Source organism: Brienomyrus brachyistius, unplaced genomic scaffold (genome assembly GCF_023856365.1).
Source record: "Brienomyrus brachyistius isolate T26 unplaced genomic scaffold, BBRACH_0.4 scaffold71, whole genome shotgun sequence".
NCBI lineage: Eukaryota > Metazoa > Chordata > Actinopteri > Osteoglossiformes > Mormyridae > Brienomyrus > Brienomyrus brachyistius.
In genome coordinates this window covers 718797-739177 of record NW_026042346.1, presented here as the reverse complement: position 1 = coordinate 739177, position 20381 = coordinate 718797, and the positions used below count along the sequence as shown (strand labels likewise).

The 20381-nt window shown below is 47.8% G+C and overlaps 1 protein-coding gene across 1 annotated transcript in view; it reads left to right on the top strand.

The window, feature by feature from the left end:
- The first annotated feature begins 15671 nt into the window (after positions 1–15671).
- LOC125726416 (echinoderm microtubule-associated protein-like 4) overlaps positions 15672–20381 on the top strand; it is a 37238-nt gene continuing 32528 nt past the window's right edge. The window contains exon 1 of the mRNA XM_049002760.1: positions 15672–16026. Coding sequence (XP_048858717.1) covers positions 16002–16026 — 25 coding nt within the window. The 5' untranslated portion in view covers positions 15672–16001. The remainder of the gene's footprint in view (positions 16027–20381) is intronic.

Genomic DNA, 20381 nt, shown 5'->3' with positions numbered 1-20381 from the left:
CAATGCAGCTTGCATGACTACCACACAAGTCAGAAGCAAAGCTCACATCCGGTCACATGGGATCGCGGGAATCTTCCGTGTTCTTCCAGCTGTTCTCTGTGGGGACTCTTCTTTAGGCCTCGACCCAAGAAAGAACACTTTTCACGTGACTGCCAAGGATGCAGCGATACCGCTGAAGGCTGCCCAGCCTGGGACCAGACATCCAGCTACATTAAAGCTCTACATATTTGACCTCAGGATGATTCCACGATTTTACACCTCATAGCTGATTATTACCATCACGAGGATGGTGAACCTCTGCAAGGTGAAAACAAGAAACATTTACTCTCTCCATCTCTCTCCCCCGGCCCAACAAAGTGCAAATATTCCGGAAGATCCCTAGCTTCACAGGCAATACAGCCAGAATTCCGGAACGGCCCTGCCGTAATCTCCTGTGCGTCCTCTTTCCGGCATTTTAATCGCTGACATCTCTGTGGATTTGTGGAGATCGCAGCTGCACTCACAGCTTTCCCGTTAAGTGCACTGAAAAAATGTGGCACCTTCAAGAGGCGAGTCCGTGGCCTGGATATCAGGTGCTGGAGGGGGAGTCTGGGAGGTCAGGGACGACAGGAGAGGCCAGAGCTGACAGGAGACGAGTCTCAATCGCTGTCGCTCCAGGCAGCTGCTACGGACGAGTTTATCTCAGAAGCAGAAAACAGCTCTCCTGTAGAGCTGAAATAATGGGGCCACCATTCAAAAAAACTTCTGAAGATGGTGACCAGGCTGAGGTGACAAGAATTATCTTGCATTGCTACAGTAGCTTTAAAACTTACTTATCTAGCTTTAAAAGCTTTAGATCACCATTCAACTGCAGCGCTCAGTTCACATGAGGGTTGGACCAGAGGCCCCCTGTCCCTCTCTCTCTCTCTCTCACACACACACACACACACACACACACACACACACAGGTAGACAGATAAGCAAAGCCACTAGGATTAGTGTACCACTATGCCTCACATACCCACAAGACAGTAAAATTAATTTATTTTTAAATTTGAAAACCACAGATCTCTGCTGCAGCCTGTGTTGTTGTAACTTAGTGATATATAATATACTGTTTATGTAAAACGTTAATAAAACGGTTCATATAGAATCAGTGGGAGGCTGAGGCTCACGGTCCTGCAGCCAAAGATGGTCCAAGAGTATTACGGTTTTTTAAGTGAGGGGAAAACTTTCATGAATGCCTACCTGTGACTCAGTCCCCTCAAATAAACAGCCTAGTAATTACAGGCCGGAATTATTCCCATCATTTTAAATATTCGCGCCCCATGCCAGACCAGCAAGACGTGGAGTCAGGTCAGCGGGAGACGGGGAAGTCGGGGGTGCTGCCCTGCCCCCCCCCCCCCCCCCCCCCCAATGTGGAACATCTGTCAAAGATATTCCCGAGAAATGCACCGTGAAAGAGGAAAAGTGATGCCGCAATTATCATATCAGGGACCGTAATCTATTGTAATGGAGTCAGCGTGTGTCGGGGGGGGGGGGCGTGTGTCGGGGGGGGGGGGGGGGGGAGGGTTTGGGACGAGGCGCGAACCTGTGATGGAAGGACCGCTTTGCTTTGCATCGAACCGACGACCCACCTGATGATGATTAAGGTGACTGGTTTCACCAGGGCCCGAACTGTTTTTCACACTCTCCTGTATGGATGTCCTATTTTTCCTTTCCCAGACAGGTAGAAGGGAATCTGGTGGGGGCCAGAGGCAGGGGGCACCACTGCTGCGGGACACAAGCGAGAAAAACACGACGGAGAGGCTTGGACGGGATCCTAGACCCATGGGAAAGAAAATCGCTGCACATGGACGGTAAAATGTGGCGCTTTAAAGTTTCTGCCAGTTCCTGCGTGCGGTTAGGCAGTAACCAGGTTTTATTTTAAATGTGCAGACGTATGAAATGACCTTGTGAATGCAGGCTGATGTTCCCCAGCACGCGTGTGTGTGTGCGAGAGGGTGGAGAGGGTGCCACTGGGGAACAAGGGGGCTTTGCAACTGCACCCGCCTTTCGCCCCTTGGCCCACGACGCGGGCGACAGGCGTTAGCCCTCCAGAGGAAGTGGGTTTAAGCTGAAGGTAGAGGAGAAGCTGGCTGAGAGAGACATCCGTCCACAAGGGTCGTCAGTCCCCTGCGCTGTGGGTGTCCTTGCCATTCCAAAATACAAGCGGCACCATTTTCAGTTTCCCAACTGTTTCTTACCGACAGTCATGGAACTTGGGCTTGTCCGATTTAAAGGAACATCAAATCAGACACAGAAACGCCAAGACCCGTCACGGTAGGAGAAGAGGTACCAGAGATCCCCTACGCAGAGGATAAACACGGCTGGCCCCGACGGCCCGTGTCCAGCTGAGGCAGTGGTTCTCAAACTCGGACCCACTGCCCTGCTTGTTTTCCAGCTATCCCTGCCCCACACACTGCTGATAACCTGGATCAGGGGTGTTCAGTCAATCAGAAGCTGAAAGACAGCTGGGACTTGTGTGTGGGGCAGGGATAGCAGGAAAACAAGCTGGGCACTGGGGCCCGAGGACCGAGTTTGAGAACCACTGAGCTGAGGGAAGCACTGTATGGAACAGCCGGAGCCAGGATGTAAGGGGCTGCCTGCTGGAGCCAGTGGGTCATTGTCGCCAGCTTCCTGGACTAGTTAGTCCCGGCCTGGGATAAACCAGAGGGGAAAACGGTTGGCTTATGGGCCTCCTGCAGTATACATCTGAAAATGGAGGCAGATCGCCCCGTTTGACACTAATGGGGCCCATGTGCGGAGCAGAGCTCCCAAAATAGCAGAAAATAAGCGGATCGGCGGATAGGACTTGGGTGAGGGGCAAGGGGGAGATAGCAGGGAGCTGGGGGGGGGAGACTGAAGGCTTCATAAGGTCACTTTGTTAAACATGCAAATACAGAAAGACCGGCTCCTTCACTAAAAGCCCAAACAAGTATATTTACATTGTAAATGTTTTTTAACGGTTTCCACCTGCCTTAGGGTTTGGCCAAGATACCACCCCTCCCCCCCCCCCCAACTCAGTCTATAGCAGCACAGGCAGCGTTATCTGGACACCCTTAGTCACGCTCTCCCCCACCTCCATGCTGGCATGTCAAACAAATGAGTTTTTTCCCCCTTAAATTGGGAGAATAGAGATCGTTTTCCCCTCTTTTATGTTGGCGAGTTCTGCAGCCTCCAGGTGGGGTTGCCTCCCTATTGGACACAACCAGGAATGACTCTGACACAGAAACCCCCCCCCCCCCCCCCCCAAAAAAAAAAAAAAAAAAAACAAACAATTCTCACCTGCATATACAAGTGCACACGCTGTCACACGCACACACAAACAGGTCCGGATGCTGAATACATATGCATATATATCACACTTCCGCCTCAACAAGCAATATATCTCCATACTCTGCAGGAGTAACTAGTTTGTAAGGTTTTTTTCCCCCCATCTTATCCACATTAAAGTCATAATTAAAATTCCTGGAGTGAGACTTTAGACTAAATTAGCTGAAGAGGTCCGTAGAGTCACATCTGAGGCAGGATACAATGGACTTATAAAACGCAGCGCTGCATACTAATTACTACATAAGTCTCCATTTACAATATATAACCGAGCTCCCAGTGCAACCGCATACTGGGCCGGCCGATCCTGCTTCACACGCAAATACAAACACGCACACACTCCCCCTGCAGCTTTTCATACATTTCCCGGTACAACAAAAATGTATAAATACACATTTTGCATATTTACAAATACACATAACTCGATTCCATTTTGTTCGTTCATCTGTTATAGAAATTGCACGAGTCAAATTTTGAAAATAATATAATATAATTACCGCCCTTTATGGTGTTTTAATTCACACAAAAACACACGTAGCCTATAGTTGCATTTTGGGAGACGCTCGTGAGGCGCATTCGATTATGAGTAAATGCATGTAAATCAAGTAAACTTAAATTTTAGTTCAGGAACACCAGGAACGTTACATCACCTTGTTGCATCTTTAACGTGATATCTCCCGTGTTATGAGCAATTTCGACTAATTTGCTATTATTATTATTATTATTATTATTATTATTATTATTAGGCGTATGGCGATATATATAGCAAGATTTGTGAGACACGCAAAGACGCACTGATTGCAAACTAACGAAGCAAATCTCCAGAAAAAACGAGAGTCGAAATTTTGTCCTCTTTTGATTTACCCTGGGAGGCTTCTACACGAAACTACGACCAGCTGCGTTTAAAAAAAATTAAAAAGTCTTTGAGGGTCTGGACGGCGGAGAAGCCGAACCACTTTCAGCAGCTCTGGGCAAAGAGGGATGATCGACATCTCTGAGACAGGGGTAATTACGCTCCTTTTTCGGGGAAATATGTTTATGAAAGGCTACGATCGGTTTTTTATTGTACTGAAAATACATCGTCTGCTTTGCAGTTGTCTTTTAACACACACATCGACAAGCCACAGAAGAGAGTATTAAAAGGAAGAAGACATTCTGGAGGCAGTCTAGATGTTTGTTTGTGTTTGGTTTGGTTTGTGTTTATTTTTCAAGTATTTTGTCAATTAATGTCCCCACATTAATTTTGTACACATCTTACAGTGACATGCGCGCATAAGAAAGCTTTGGGATGCGTCTTATATTGTGGAAAATCGTCCATGTCGACATTATTTTAAGCATTGGCAGATCATCAAGCCAATGATATATATATATATATATATATATATATATATATATATATGTATATATATGTATATATATGTCATTATTTACATATATTTTCGTATGAAGGCGTGTAAGTACAGTAGATACGGAGGCCTACGCAAAGCATTACGAAATGTCGATGGTCTTCCGATCTGCTTCCCTGACCGAAACAGAACCGTAATGTTTTCCTCTCCCTCCAATGGATCATTTTTTTTTGACAAATCGCAGCCGGAACGCTGAATTTATGCGGTGCATTTACGACTGAGGAGTGTAATTTGAAGAAAAGCGGGTTTGGCGTGTGTAATAAATCAGGGGGAATTAATGTATGATGCCTTTTTAGGCCGTGCCATATGCTGGTCGCTAAAATACTTTCATATAAAAAACTTATTTGCAGGTTTTTTTTGTCGCTGTTGTTTAATAACTCAGGTTGTCAATGCAAGCTGGAGCCCCCGCATTTTATTTCAAACTGGGAAGTATTTTCTTCATACTTAAACCATGCATGGGCCGCGGTCAGACTTAAAACCTTCCAGACCCTGGAAGATTGGCTGGGAGAGGGGGGAGGGGGGCTGGAATCGATCAAAGGAAGACGATCATCCTTCAGGAGTGAAATCAGAGGAGAAGACATATTTGAGAGCTCTATATCTTAAACAGACCATTGTCTTTCCCAATAAATCATGTCATATCTGTTGTAATTTTTTAAGGCTGCTATTTAAGCAGCACATCTGACAGGCAGTAACTTTGTAAGCAGATGGCCGCGTGTATTGCAAGCAGAGATTGGGCAATGACAAAGCTTTGTCAGTCACCTGACTGCAATGTTTTTCCTGTGCGCTGAGAAACTCTTATTTCTGCTAATCTTTATTACTTCTGACTTACAGAATCGACAGTGTCCAGTGAGGAAGAGGCGGGTGCCGGCAGACAGGAAGCGACGTTGTCCTTCCTAGCGTAAGACAAACGCGTGAAGCTGAATTTAACCATCTACAGCCAGTCATTCACAGTCCAGCAGTTCTGCATCCACCAGCCTAGTGTGTGAGCACTGATCCCAGATCAGGAAAAAAAGAGCTGCTTTCATTCTTTAATGTTCCAGGAGGTCATAAAGTCGTCTGCGATCCTCAACAGGATTTGCGCACAGGGTTGAGTCTAAAGCCTTAAACAAGTGGAATTGTCATAAATGAAAGGAAGGGAACAGAAGTAGCAGCCCTGGAAGTGGCAGGCAGCTAGACGGGGAGAGAGCTGGCAGCCACGCTGCTATTCGCAGGATATAAACGGTTAAGCCGTCTCAAACGTCTCAGGGAAGTGCTAGGGGCGTAATCGCAGAGCGACCTTCAGCGGCGCCGCGTTCCCGCCCAGCGGGGTGAGCTCGCTAATTCTCTTGGCTGGGCCTGTTGGAGAACGAGGAGCGTTTTCAGCCCAGAAGTTTCCAGTAGCAAAGCTCGCACTGGCCGCGTTGCTCTCGCCTGATATCCCAGTCCCAGCCCCTCGCTGCCTCCGTTTTCCCAGCTCTGCGATCCCGCTTCCAGCTACCCTGCTGCTTTAGTGGCTGCCGCCTCGGCTTTTTCCGAAAGCACGTCGGACCTGACCCCTGGGACCCAGAATCCACGATTTCAACATTTTGCCTTTTATTACACATATCAATAGGCTGCTCTCATTTCCATTCCGGGAAGCTGGTGAGGCTTACAGTCCAGTCACATTGCATTGTCGATGGACCAGTAAAGATTTAAGTATCTGGTGCAAAGTAGATACAAGTTAACTGGCCTACCATCTGGTGCTCATCTCGGGCATCGCCGATCCCCATTATTAGCAACATATTTATCAGGTTTTCTGTGTTATTCCTTGTCCCCAGACAGATTGATTTAGCATTTTATAAATTTTATAAAGCCTCAGATTTATTTAGCATTATATAAATTTTATAAAGCCTCTTTAAGCGATCGGACATTTTATTTCCTTCGCCTAAATAGCCTTTCCACTCTTGAGATTGTTGAGAAAACAGTTACATTCAACAGACCTCCATAAGCAGGAATGAAGATGTGTGATGGTATCCGTAAGATGGAACATCAGGCTGCGGTCGGAAGAACACCAAGCCAATGTGTGACATCTCGTTTACACCGAGGTCCGGCTGGGGCTGCAGTCTTCAGATTCTGACAGGTATGACAGTGTGATTGGGCCAGGTTTGAAAACCAGGAAATATCACCTGCCAGCAACTCGCGTGAGTTTGACTGGAGTCCAGAGGTAACTCCAAAACCCACCTCCTGAAATCCAAACCGCAGGAGGGCACTAGTAAGCCAACAAAGCTCCAATCAAGAACTTACACTGTCAGGAAGGGGTCCTTGTACAGGATGGGGAGCGTTTATTGTGTTTGTGTGGCTGAGGTCCTGGGTTTTGTAAAGGGTCTCAGTGTACCAGGTCCTGCCAGATCTTCAGACCGTAAGCCAGGAGCTGTCAGAGCAGCACGCTGCGCAGAGAGGGAGCCCCGCTTGTTTTCGCTAGAGTCCGCCTGACGGATTGGGGAACGGGATACGGCCAAATGTCGCGACACGACGCCTCGCAGTACTTCTGCGCCCAATTGGAAATGATTTCAAGCTCCGTGTTTATTCTGAAGCAGCCAAATAATTTGCGGATTTAACTCCCCCCCCCCCGCCCCATCCGTTCTCCCGGCCCCCATGCTTGCCAGGACTCTGGTGGGTCATATTATGGTGAAGAAATTACACAGTAGGTCTTATTCTCTTACATGGGGCCCGATCAAAAACAGGCGTTCTCTAAACAGCCTCACTGTGCCTCGCGCTCACACACGGAAACACACACCGGCACGGACGTGAACTCGCCGCATTACAAACGTCGGCCTCATTAATTCAGTGACATGCCCCTTGTCCACAGGGCTCTGAGGAACTTAGATTTCACACACGTTAGCACACACCTTAAGAAACACTCCTTGTACTGTATATATGGCTGTAAATTCACATATGTTCCCCAAAAACTGATGCTAACGCTCGCAGACACGCTGATCATCGTGTTCTCTGTGTAGCAAGCCGACGTGTAACCTTCTCATAATGCTCGTTCAACGTTGTCACAACATGGTAACGTAAAACGAGGCTGGAGGCTGCGCCGTTCCCCCAAAAGACGACGACGGGCCAAGAAGAGAGGACAGATGTGAGGAAGCCATGAGATCACATGATCCTGGGGACTGGATCTATATCCCCGGCAGTCTTTTCCTGCTTTCTAGGCAGAAGGGGAAAGTGGCTCCGTGTTTTCATGTGGCGGGGTTTTCCTGTTTACGTTGGGGGCACTTTGCCGGGGGCCAGGGGCCGGTCGGGCTTTTGATCAGCGGTCCGGCCGTGTGATCGCTCGTGTGGGCTCTGCCCCCCACGCCCCCCCCCCCCTCCTCCCCCAATCCCCTCTGCCCCCTCCTGGGTCATGTCTCTTTGCACATTTGACTATTTCTCATTTCCTGTCTCTTGATCATGAAGTACGGGATGGCGAGGAGCAACATCAGTGTCTTTGGGAGGAGTTGCTCTTCTTGTTAACCGGGAGCCCAGAGAATGGGGTTTGTTGCAGGAGGTGCAGCCAAAACAGCTCCCAGAAAGTGATCTTCCGGAATCTTCCTGTAGCCGCTTTGGCCAATTGGACTGACGTCTAGCATTGCGCTGCTACGATGGATAGCAGCCCAACAACTTGTTCATTCTTGCGTCATCACCTAAGCAACTGGCTCATCCCATTGCCTCATACCTTTTACACAGAATGCCCTCCTGCTCGTACTATATAGATACAACTCGCCTGGAATCCAGATCATGCTCCGCTGAGAGTTAGCAGACGGACTGATTTTTCAACTGCATTGTGTCACAACCTGCATTGAGAATTTCTGCCGTTTTTTTTTTTAAAGAAGGTCACATGTTTAACTTATAAAGAGGCTCATTCATTCTCCCTATTCATCCAGTTGTCAGCGAGAATCTGTACCAGGGTCTGCATCTATAAAACACAGCTGCTTACAGTTAGGCAATAATCAGAAACCAGGACATGTTTGTGGTGGAATTTTACATTTTCCAGATTAGCCTTAAAAATTAGGGAAGGGGGCGGGGCCACGCCTTTCCATACCGCATGGTTTGGCAGGAGGGGCTGGGTCGAGCTGTCAGAGTGGCACACCGAGCCCGGACTTGGTGCCGGAACTGAACCGGGAAGCGCTGACGGGAAACGGAAAGCGTTGGTTTAGAGGTAAAGATGCCGACAGGGTCCAGCGTTACTGGCAACAGGGAAGGGCAGCGATGGCTAGGATGGCAAGACTATGCCAAAATTCTGCAGGAAGGGAACACCAGATAGACTCCAGCGCCGAACTTCAGGACGCCCTACCTTTTCTGTCGTTTGGGCCTGCTGTGGAACGCTATCCCCACCTAGTGGCGAGGTTTGGAAATAGCACATTTGGTTTAAAAACCCTACTTCGTAGAAATAGATTAGTAATCTATGTGAAAAATATGCGTGTTCATCTTCTACTCAGTTATAAAGAAACATTTGTAACTCATTCATTAAATTTTCGTGCTTTATCTCGTCTGTAATGTAGAAAAAATGAAGGTGAGTATGAATTCCAGTTGAGGTTTAAATCATCAGGCTTTGGTGCTGGGTGCTGGCAGAAAGACTGATGTGTGTGAATTGTGGCTGCTGGCAAGTCATAGTTTATCAGTGAGACCCCTGGCACTCCCTCACGCTGCGGGTGTTGGGCTAACAATGGGGGAGTGTGTACTTCCAAATTCCTCTCCGCAGCACATTCCACGGCCATATTTTTACAACCAGAGGCAAAAATAAACACATATATACAGAGTTACATTCGAAATTATTTATTGAATTGAGAGTCACATAAAACCTGATTCTTTATCTGTGTAATAAGTTATCCAGTGGAGGTCATAACTATGTTTTTTTTTTTTTAAATGTATGTTTATGTAAAGAAGTGAATGAACTGGACTGGTGTGCAGTTGGCAGCTTACCGACCATTAACACCAGTCCATCAGCACAGCCTTAATGATGCCATTGTAGCACCAGGCTTAGTACCTCTGCTCTGTCAACGCCTCTGTGGGCTTTTCTCAAGATTGCTGTGTGTCTAGTGGGGGCAGAGGGGGATATCCATAACCAGGTGACGATGGAGATGGAGAAGTATCCGTTATTTAGGTGTGAAGCTGCAGGGTTAGGGAGCAGGTGTAAGAGGTCACCCGCAATTTGACGATGACAGTTAGGGGAATACAAACACGTGCGGAACAGCGGAAGGTCTCCGACAGATGCAGGGATAGAGTTTTACTTTCCGAGAGTCAAAATACAAACCCAGCGTTGGTAGACAGACTAAGGTCAATCAGGTGAAAAATAAATAATTATGGATAATCCAAAATCGCAGGTCAAAGGTGCAGGGGTGAGTAGACACTTAAGGAGATGTATGCGAAAGCCATCACAAGTTAGTATTCCGAAGAGGAAGGAGGATGAAGGCTGTGCATTAACTCGACTCGGGGTGACAGTGTCTGGAATCGCAGGTGGAATCACTGTTTTGATGACCGATGTATCTTAATGTTACTGTAATTCGCATTGTTTCGCTCACTGATAGATAGGTGCAGATTCGGGATGCACAAAACCAAGAGTCGGCCAACAGCAGGGAAAGGCCGCCCCGATCTTCACAAAGGGGGCGGCACCACTAGCCCCCACGACATACCAGCAAGAGTTAGGATTAGATTAGCCTTTGTTTGTCTTTGCTAATTATGGTACAACCCTTACTTGTGCACAATTCCCCTTAAACAATAGTGAGCTCCATCGGTTATTCTGGATAAGGTTGCTTACGGTAATTGGCTATCTTGGGTAGCGTATACGGAGAAAGTGATTTCTTTTTCCCACATTTGAAGCCATTGTTGAAATGCCTGATTTCCTGTTTAAACGACCACCGTCTTCTCTCCATTCTTTACCAAAGGAATTTGATACACGGGCCAAATGAATATTTCATCCTGTCCCCCCTGTTTTTGTGAGCCGAATACAATGTGTTTTGTAACGCAGGTAATAGAGCGGCTTTCACGATTCAGTGAGTTTAAATGCTGGGAACGCAGGCGTTTGTACCACTCAGATGGCGAAAATGGCTGGGCTCTGAAATCCTGTGCGATAGTTAAGCCGTTAAGCGAATTACCAATGAAAAAGAAAACACTAACTTAACAGTATGTTGACTGAATGCAAAAACGAAAGAACTATTTCTGGCCAGGAAATAAGTGTTTTTAAATAAGTCTGTTTTATGAATTATTTTCGTCCTGTTGTGGAATTATTAAGATTATGATTAACTTTATTGATCACAAGGTGAATTCTGACGCATGCAGCAGCAAGAACATCGTAGGCAGTAACATCGGCCTACATATACTGCCAAATAGACAGGGTACAAAACAGGACACATTGTGCAAACAAACTAAACGTAATGCAAACAGATTTTTTTTAAAATACACAGACAGACGAAATACCTTCACACACAGAACGAGATACTAATAATAAATATTTAAAGGTGCTTGCCCTTGCTTATTTTGAACATTCTAATGTTCACCGTGATTACTGACAAACTGTGTAGCTTACTGACAGCTCACAGGGGCAAACCATCAGTACAATGGGAGAGCGACCGTATTCTCATCACAGAAAACTGGTTACCCAGGGACACTGGGCGACGGTCGATATCGATCCCGCCCTCCTCCGTTGGTGGTTCATACGCGATTCCAAACCCAGGGCTGATCCTGTGCCATTTACATGGGCTTTCTGCCTGCTGCCTTTCTCTTAATCGCGTATGAAATTGATTAAAAGAAAGAACATGGTACTATGAACATTCAGAGCATGAACAACGGAGGAACTGTGTGATATGTGAGGAAGTAAATCATAAATCCATAAACACACACACACACACACACACACATACACACACAGACACACACACACAGACACACACACACGCATACACACACACACAGACACACACGTATACACACATTTCTCTCGATAAGAAATATCAGTCTGGGAAATATAATACTTTTGTGGGTTAGCTGCACACACACACAGTGCAGCCAGTATTATATTTGTGTGTGGCCCAGGTATATATTGCATTGTGGAGACCAAATGTCCCCACAATGTGATAAATACCTTATATTTTGACATTGTGGGGACCATTTTTTTCCAGTTTTTTTTTTGACTGTAATCAAAAAACTAAAAATGCTTCAAAGGTTTGAATTTTGTTTGGTTAGTTATGGTTAAGGATAGGGCTGGGTAGGGGACAAGGTTGGCATTGTTGGGGTAAGGGTTCTACCCATAGCAATGAGTGGACGGTCCCCACAAAGGAACGATTACAGGGGTGTGTGTGGGGGTGGCGGATTCAGCTAACCCAAAATAGCATTACCTTATATTTCCCAAAAGCTGTATTTTTTTATCGATAGAAATACTGGATAGCTCATTTTTTAACGTGATAAAGTACCTCTGTTACACTAATTATTTCTTGTAAACTGCTATTTGAGGAATAAATGGCATGTTAAATATTTAACCACTGAGGATCAGGAGAAAATAGCTGAGAGTTTGTAGTAATCTCCTTCCAGTATGTCGTGAGAAGCTGAGTGCTGAGGTAAAGTGGGACTTTTCCAAGACAAGAATCTACTTTTTTGACGTAACTGAACCTTTTTGAGATTTCCACAGTTGCAGTTCCACAGAGATTTCTCACAAGCCTATTGTAAATATCTCGCTTTTCATCCAAAAATGGAAAAAAGTCAAATATCTCTGTACAATTTACCCTTATCTCCAAAGTACCAATCGAGAATATTATAACTGTACCCATGAGAATATGTGGGTCTACTACCCACATGTAAAACTTCATTCTGTCTCCTCCAGCAACTGAAACACACCTTGTCAAGGCTCTTCAGAGAGCATTACAAAGAAATCCAGGCGTTTTCATTGAAGGCCTGAGGCATCTTCCCGTCTGACATTTGTTTTTGAGCTACAGAAATAAGGAGTGCGCCTCTTATTTTGCAGTAAGCATTTCACAGGAAGATGAAAGTGGGATTTTAAAAGTGGGAGACTTTTGAATTTAGCTCCCAGTGAAAGCTGGATTTGGTACCTTAGTTCTTACCCATGATGCAATTTGGCTGTTGTCGTTATTAATGCATATTGTTTTTCTGGCCTTACAACCTAGAGATTTTAAGATTTGTTTAGTTTCTACAGTGTAACATAACATTTAATTCAAATCGAAGCAAGGCTGTACTGGCCCTGGACTGTGGGGTCATCAGGCTGTACTGGCCCTGGACTGTGGGGTCATCAGGCTGTACTGGCCCTGGACTGTGGGGTCATCAGGCTGTACTGGCCCTGGACTGTGGGGTCATCAGGCTGTACTGGCCCTGGACTGTGGGGTCATCCACAATGACTTTTGCTGATCGGGGGGTCCCAAGCAGGGCTGTAGATAGAGTTTGAAAAATTGTGTGGTTTGAAACCCGGGGGTGAGGGGTGGGTCTCGTCACTATTATTGATACCGTCATAAGCTATTTATTTTTGTAAAGTAATTAGTTATGTGAAACTTTTTTTAATCAGTTGAATATTTAGCTATAAATTTTATTTTTTGCTCTTTAAAATGATTGAGGTCTGGACCTTGGTGACCTCTGAGCTGACTACAGACCTGTCCGGACCTGGGTGACCTCATAGCTGACTACGGACCTGTCCGAATCTGGGTGACCTCATAGCTGACTACGGACCTGTCCGAATCTGGGTGACCTCATAGCTGACTACCGACCTGTCCGAACCTGGGTGACCTCATAGCTGACTATGGACCAGTCTGAACCTGGGTGACCTCATAGCTGACTATGGACCAGTCCGAACCTGGGTGACCTCATAGCTGACTATGGACCTGTCCGGACCTGGGTGACCTCATAGCTGAGTATGGACCTGTCCGAACCTACGTGACCTCATAGCTGACTACGGACCTGTCCGGACCTGTGTGACCTCATAGCTGATTACAGTCCTGTCTGCATGCTAAGTTTTGCCTGGTATGTCAGATGGTCTGGATTCCAGCTTTGAAATCATTAGCTGTACAAATATGATAAAATGTACATTTTTCTTAAGTTGTAGACATAAAAGTTAGTTCGATTTTCATTCTGAAATAATCTCATATTGTATTACACGTGTAGATCGTTTTAACTGAAAAGTCCAATTTCATGGTTTAATAAAACTTTTTCTTGACGCAACAAGTAATCACTAGAGGGAGCCATTGCTCTTAGAACAACTCAATACTTCAGTAACGATAATACTGATTTTTTGTAAAAAATAATATGACATAATTATATTATATCATATATTATATCTCTAAAATTCTAACAAACTAAAAATCTTATTTCCTAAAATCATTAAATTTTATTCGAAATAACTCTTATGAGTTCATTGTTTATGAATGATAAGTGTTATCGCCCTCTTGTGTATATTTCATTCATTACACATGTTTTTTGACAGCTTCTGCCATCACGCTTTGAAACTCCATGCAGATCTCTCACACTACATCCGTAAGGGCCTGATTTGAAAACAAGAGTTACTATTATGGAGAATGAGGAATCTCAAGATAATTCGGCGTATATACCAATTTTGCCAGACATTGCAACTTCAGCGGGGTATGTGGGACACGGATATCCCAAACTCGCGGTGACTCACTCCTCGCTGACTTGTAGAAAAATCATTAGTCTGCTGCCAAAACCACAAGCCGTCCCACTGTGTCGGTTCTCTTGGGCAAGGGGGGAAGGGAGGAATGAAAGATTTCACTTGTCCTCTGTCGTTCCCCCTTCCATCCCTCAATAGACTTGGACAAGAAATTGCTTTAGAAAGAAATTGGTTTTTTATTACGGGGAGGGGGTTGCTGAAATCATGAATTGGTGAAGCACTCGGGGTCATGGTGTTCCATGCTGGTAACACTGTACCGTTTCTTTCACTGACCCGTGTCCCATCTCATCCGTACCCCCCCCCCCCCCATCTCTCAATTTAATTTAATTTCAATCAAAACGACAAGGCTTTTTCCACTGTGTCAGGCTTAGGAACAAGCTTCTGCTGTATAAGCCAGCTTTGCTCATTCACAGTGCCCGTTCGCACAACCGCCTGTGAAGATGCAAATGCGGCCGCAAGCTGTTCAGCGCAAAGGTCTCTCCGCTGGGGGAGCTGAAATGGGGAAAAATGCTTTGGTGGTCACGGACCAAAATTTCACCAGATGACCTTAATTCCCGTTAAGTGGGCCGTAAAAGTCACATACATTGAAATAACTGGGAGGGATGGTCGGGGTGAGAGCAGTCAGTGAACCACCAGCTTCCCAAAAGGATTCCCGCAAATGCGCCATTAATACGCCGTTGGGGTAATTCACGACGTGCCTATAAAATCGTATATCGTTTTGGCTTAGTTTTTTTCTTCTTCAAATGATTTGTAATTTTTGAGCAGAGGTTAAAACATAGGCCTAGTACAGGAACATTTCCAGCAATTTACTGGGCTCGTTGGTCTAGTTTCCATTGGATTTGACCGAGTGATTTCACAGGGGTCAGCAAGTCTCTATTCGTATTCAGATTTCCTCCTTGATATTTCGAAAACGTGTGACTGTCTTGGGATTATTCCCTGTTCCGTATGATGAAATATAACTATATTTTACTTTAAAAAAACACCCCGTAGCTTTGATCCCATCTGTGACCCATAAATAAAAGCTCGTCTGTAGACGCAAAACACAGGCTTACTTCTCGCTGGGAGACTTAACTGCAGTTTGCATTAATTTATTAACGATAACTTGGACCAGGACAATCATATTGGCGGCAAATCACGCATCTTTGGGTCGAAGCAGAAAGTTGACGGCAGCCCTCGTACGCTTTCAGGCAGTCAGATCCCGGATCAGCGGGAAACAAGTCGTGCCAAAGCGGGCGGAGTCGGAAACGCGAAAGCGCGCTCTCCCTACAAAAAAATCCCCTCCCCCGGCGGAGGTGCGCGTCCTTGGAGCCGTGAGAGACCGAGAGAGAGCGATCGTGAGCGAGCGAGCGGCCCCGACGCGGAGCTGCGCAGCCCCGACTGACTGTCACTGCGATTCGGCGGAGTCCCCGCGGCGCGACCCAACCGGCCGACCCCCGCAGCCGGACACGTCCCAAGCCCTGTCCTTGTCCCCCCCACCTACCCCCCACCCCCAGACCCAGCGCTTTTCCCTTTCTCCTACGCGATCGCTGGAAGGAGCACCACAAAAGCAAGAGCGGCGGCCAGAAAGAAGGAAAAAAGTATAGGATTATCTTCTCGAGTGTGCTCGGGCATTTCTGACGGAAATGGACGGTTTCGCCGGCAGTTTGGGTAAGTGAAGCCGTTCGAGCCTCCGTGCTGCTATTAATAGACTGCAAGGCAATCTATTGAACCTGATTAAAGGTTGAAGGCTGGCGATCGGAGCGCAGCGTATGCTCTTCCAGCGTATACACGTGTCAGGGGTGTTTTTATTGAATCCGCACGAAACATTGTTGCCGAAAACAAAGTCTCTCGGGCTTCGGGTTCTTCGTATCACCCGCCCCTGGGACGCCGAAACTTTTTGGCACGTCAGACTTTGATTGTTTTAAGTCGCCGGAGCGAAATTTTTATTTGTAAAATCGCGACTGCACGGCGACGTATCGTGAGAAATGCTTGAAATGTTTTGCTTGATGTTGCTCCCTGACTTTTTCTGTTCTTAATTTAACCTAAAATGTCCGAGGCTGTCATCGAGGGTTATTCTGCGACACAAAAGCCTGGGGTCTTTCGGGTGATATATAAAACGACAAATGATTTATGCGGACGGCGATCGAAGTGCAAGGCTGAGTCCACACACGAAATCACAGATGAGGTCTGGCAAGTTGCAAGCGCAGCATGGATCTGATGTTAGGAGGAGATTTATGGACCTGTCGGTCCTGCTGTGGATAGCTGGGAGGAAGGGGCGCTAGGGGCGTAGGCAGAGTGCAGCCCGATTTCCTGGGGGTGCTGCTTTTTGCCTGGGGTGTTTTGCATACGAGTTTGTTTTCCGCTCCGCAGTCAATGACACCTGGGTTTGATAGCGTCGCAACGCGATCGATCCCAGAATATGCCAAGTGTTAATAGTCAGCTGTCTGAAATATTGGTTATTAATGAACTAATTAGCTCCAGGGCTCGCTTACGCCGTTTGCAATGAGGTGAGTACATATCACAGGCTGAATGAACTAAGGACATGCATTAATAATGTGGAAAGTACGTCAGCCTTGTGAGTAATCCGCGAATCAATGGTTAGGGATTGCCTGCACCGTTTTAACACAGTTGCCTGCTGTTTACGTGAAGGGATGACAGAAGAACGGACAGGAAAGGGTGCGCTTTGTGGGTCATGCAGCGCTGGAGCGATCTCTCCCCCCCGCCACCTGTAGAGCCACACTTGATTTATTTAGATGGGGGATTTCCATTTGAATTATCTCAGGCATCTAACTAAACCGAAGAATGGGCTGCTCACTTAGAAGCACAAATTACCAGGAACATTTTTTTTTAATTTACAAACGCGTCCTTCAACAAAATAAACAAATGATGTAAATTGACAACCCTGTTGTTGGACCAGGATCTAGGTTAACTAGGTTAGCAGGAACTAGAAACCCAGCTGGTTTCCTTAAAATATGGTTTGATGGCTTGGAGCCACTTGCAGGTTCCAGGGAAAGGAGGGGGGGGTCAATTATGAGATGATGGTCCGAAAGTGAACAAATTGTCATTCGCTTTTGATCCCCGTGGCAACGTGACATGAGATGATTCATAGTAATGATCATGAAGCCAGGTGCAATTTACTATTCACAACCCCTGCCCCCCCCCAGCTCAATGTCTTTCCTTGTGTGGGTGTGTGTGCGTGCATTCCCAGTGTTGGCCCTAATGTGCGTGTGTGTGCAGGGTGTGTATTTATTGCCTCTCTGCATGTGTTTTCACGCGCGTGTCTGTGTGTCGATAGGTGTCTATCCGTCTTCCGTACCTTCACTTGACTGGATCCTTTGTGCCGGGGGAGTTGGTGGGGGTGGGACACAAGTCGACGACTGGGCTGTGGAATTCCTTCACGCTGAGGGAAAAGAGGGGGGGGGATACAGAGGGGAAGACGAGTAAAAATGTTTGGGAGCATGTGTGCCCTGCTGCACACTTCCAGATGCAGGAATGCAGCCCCACCCCCCACATACACACCAGTAACAATGTATTACATTTCAGCTGGAATGAAAATAAACATGTTTCTGTCTGACCCAGCAGCTGTTCTGACCGGACTTTTAATGCGTCTGCAGAGTTGGACAGAACAGGTCATCGTCTACGCAGTCCCACATCGCGGTGCGAGTGATCTAGCGAACCCATCACCGGCAAACAGGGATACTCTACCACATTGGGGTGGGGGCTCCTGCATTGGAGCCTGGACCGGAGGGGGCGCCGGCTCTCCATAAGGAGTTCTGAGGCTTCGGCCACGCATAAGCATGGCGATTCCACCGATTCCACCGGCGGCCACCAGGGGTCGACGTTTTTGGCCTCGCCATCTTCGCTTCCAGGACGCCTCTGCTCTCTTGTGGGTGCGATCTTAGTCCAGCTCCTCGGTAACTCGCTTATAATTTGTGGCAGGCTTCCTGCAGCGCTAGCTGGAGGAAGCAGGAAGTGTGGTAGCTGGGGCCCAGTGGTGCTTGGGGCTGGTTTCCTGTCAGCAGGTCGCAGGAGCGGTATGCAGGCCCAGCCTTGTCTCTCCGAGCCCCACACGTACGTGTGTGCCGTGTGCTAATGCGCACCAGCATGGCTGCCCCGGGGCCTCGTGGTTCCGCTTCAGTGGTCTCCCCACTGTACACACTGGGACTCTTGCACTGCGTGGTTATGGGATAGGATTGGCATCTAAGCCACGCCTTGTTGGTGCCACAAAAACAATTAGAATTTATATTGTTAACATTTCAGTTGTGGATGTATGTATATGGACTTTTGAGACAGGAGAACAGAGGAGGAAAATCTTCTGGTGTCACCCCCCCCCCCGGCGTTTTACAGGAAATGTGAATGCAGGTGAACCCGAGGACTTTAGAGAGCAGGCACTCTGGCACCCTAAGGGTTAACACGACCCTCTCTGTTGGGTCAAGGCCGTCCGCTTCCTGCCTGAAATGCCCCCCCGGCGTTACACAGACCAGATGGCAGTCTGGCGGTCTCTGAGCGGTCTGTCGGAAGAGCGGCGTCTCATGAGGATGCCTTCATTAGTGATGGCCCTCGTTAGGTGCTTCGCCACCGTTGCCCGGGCAGCTGCAGTGCATCGGCAGGGCGCCTCTGAAATGGAGCAGAAGAGCCATTTTTCTCCTTTAATGTGCTGATTGGTTTTCTTCCCTGGTTGTCTACAGACAGCAAAGAACAAGATGCGATTGGGGTGGGAACTGGGCAAGCGGAATGCTGGGGGGTCTGAGGGGAGGTAGATTGACAGGATCTTTTATGTGGGGTGCGTTGGTTCGGGGGTGGCACTTCAGGGTGGTGGGAGGAGGATGACACCCCTGTAATCATGTTTCGAGGTCAGTGAAATGGGGGGAGGGGTTGATGTGAGTTTGTGATCTTTACTCATCTTTTAGGGCTCCATGTTGTTCTTCATGTTGTTCATACTGACATCACGCTGCAAGTCTGTCGGTCAGTGTTTTTTGCAGCCAATCAGAGCCGGACATGCAGAAGGGCGTCACCTTTCTGTGGCAATGGAGCTGCTTAACAGAAACCGCACCTTTATCGATTCAGCGAGGTTTAGCGTGTGGCGCATGCAGAGGTGACCATGATTTTGCGTCTTGCGAAAGAGAGATGACGGAGAGACAGGTGTGTGTCTGTTTGTGTGTGTGTGAGATTTCTGACTCACTCTTACCTTTTAAATGATTTTATACATTGAGTAATTAAGAAGGAGGTGGCGAGTCAGTCCGTTACAAAATGTGTGAAATTGCACAAGGCTCAGTGATGCAACGTAGAGCAAGAGTCAGCAGTGTGAGCTGATGGTTTTTTTGTTGATGGGAGTGAATTTCCCAGGCTGTCATGGTGGACTGACTGTACAGACAGGCATGTGTCCTTCAGGACCGTGCAGGACCCTGTCTGCCTGCTTCTCTGTCACTGTTTCTCGCTGCTTTTTCCTGTGCGTTTTGAGAAGACTCCTGGTTCCCACCCCTTAACCGGTCAGTTACGCAGTTCTGACTGGGCGTTCCGACTGGCCCCAGCACGCTGACACATCAGCCCCCTCCAGACTGTTAGTGAACATTGTGCGTCACATGCCTATGTGGGAAAACTGCTCTTGGACTTCACAGCCGCCGTCTCCCCGCCGTCTCCCCGCCGTCTCCCCGCCGTCTCCCCGCCGTCTCCCCCGCCGTCTTCCCCGCCGTCTTCCCCGCCGTCTTCCCCGCCGTCTCCCCCGCCGTCTCCCCCGCCGTCTCCCCCGCCGTCTTCCCCGCCGTCTTCCCCGCCGTCTCCCCCGCCGTCTCCCCCGCCGTCTCCCCCGCCGTCTCCCCCGCCGTCTCCCCCGCCGTCTCCCCCGCCGTCTCCCCCGCCGTCTCCCCCGCCGTCTCCCCGCCGTCTCCCCGCCGTCTCCCCGCCGTCTCCCCGCCGTCTCCCCGCCGTCTTCCCGCCGTCTCCCCGCCGTCTCCCCGCCGTCTCCCCGCCGTCTCCCCGCCGTCTTCCCGCCGTCTCCCTGCCGTCTCCCCGCCGTCTTCCCC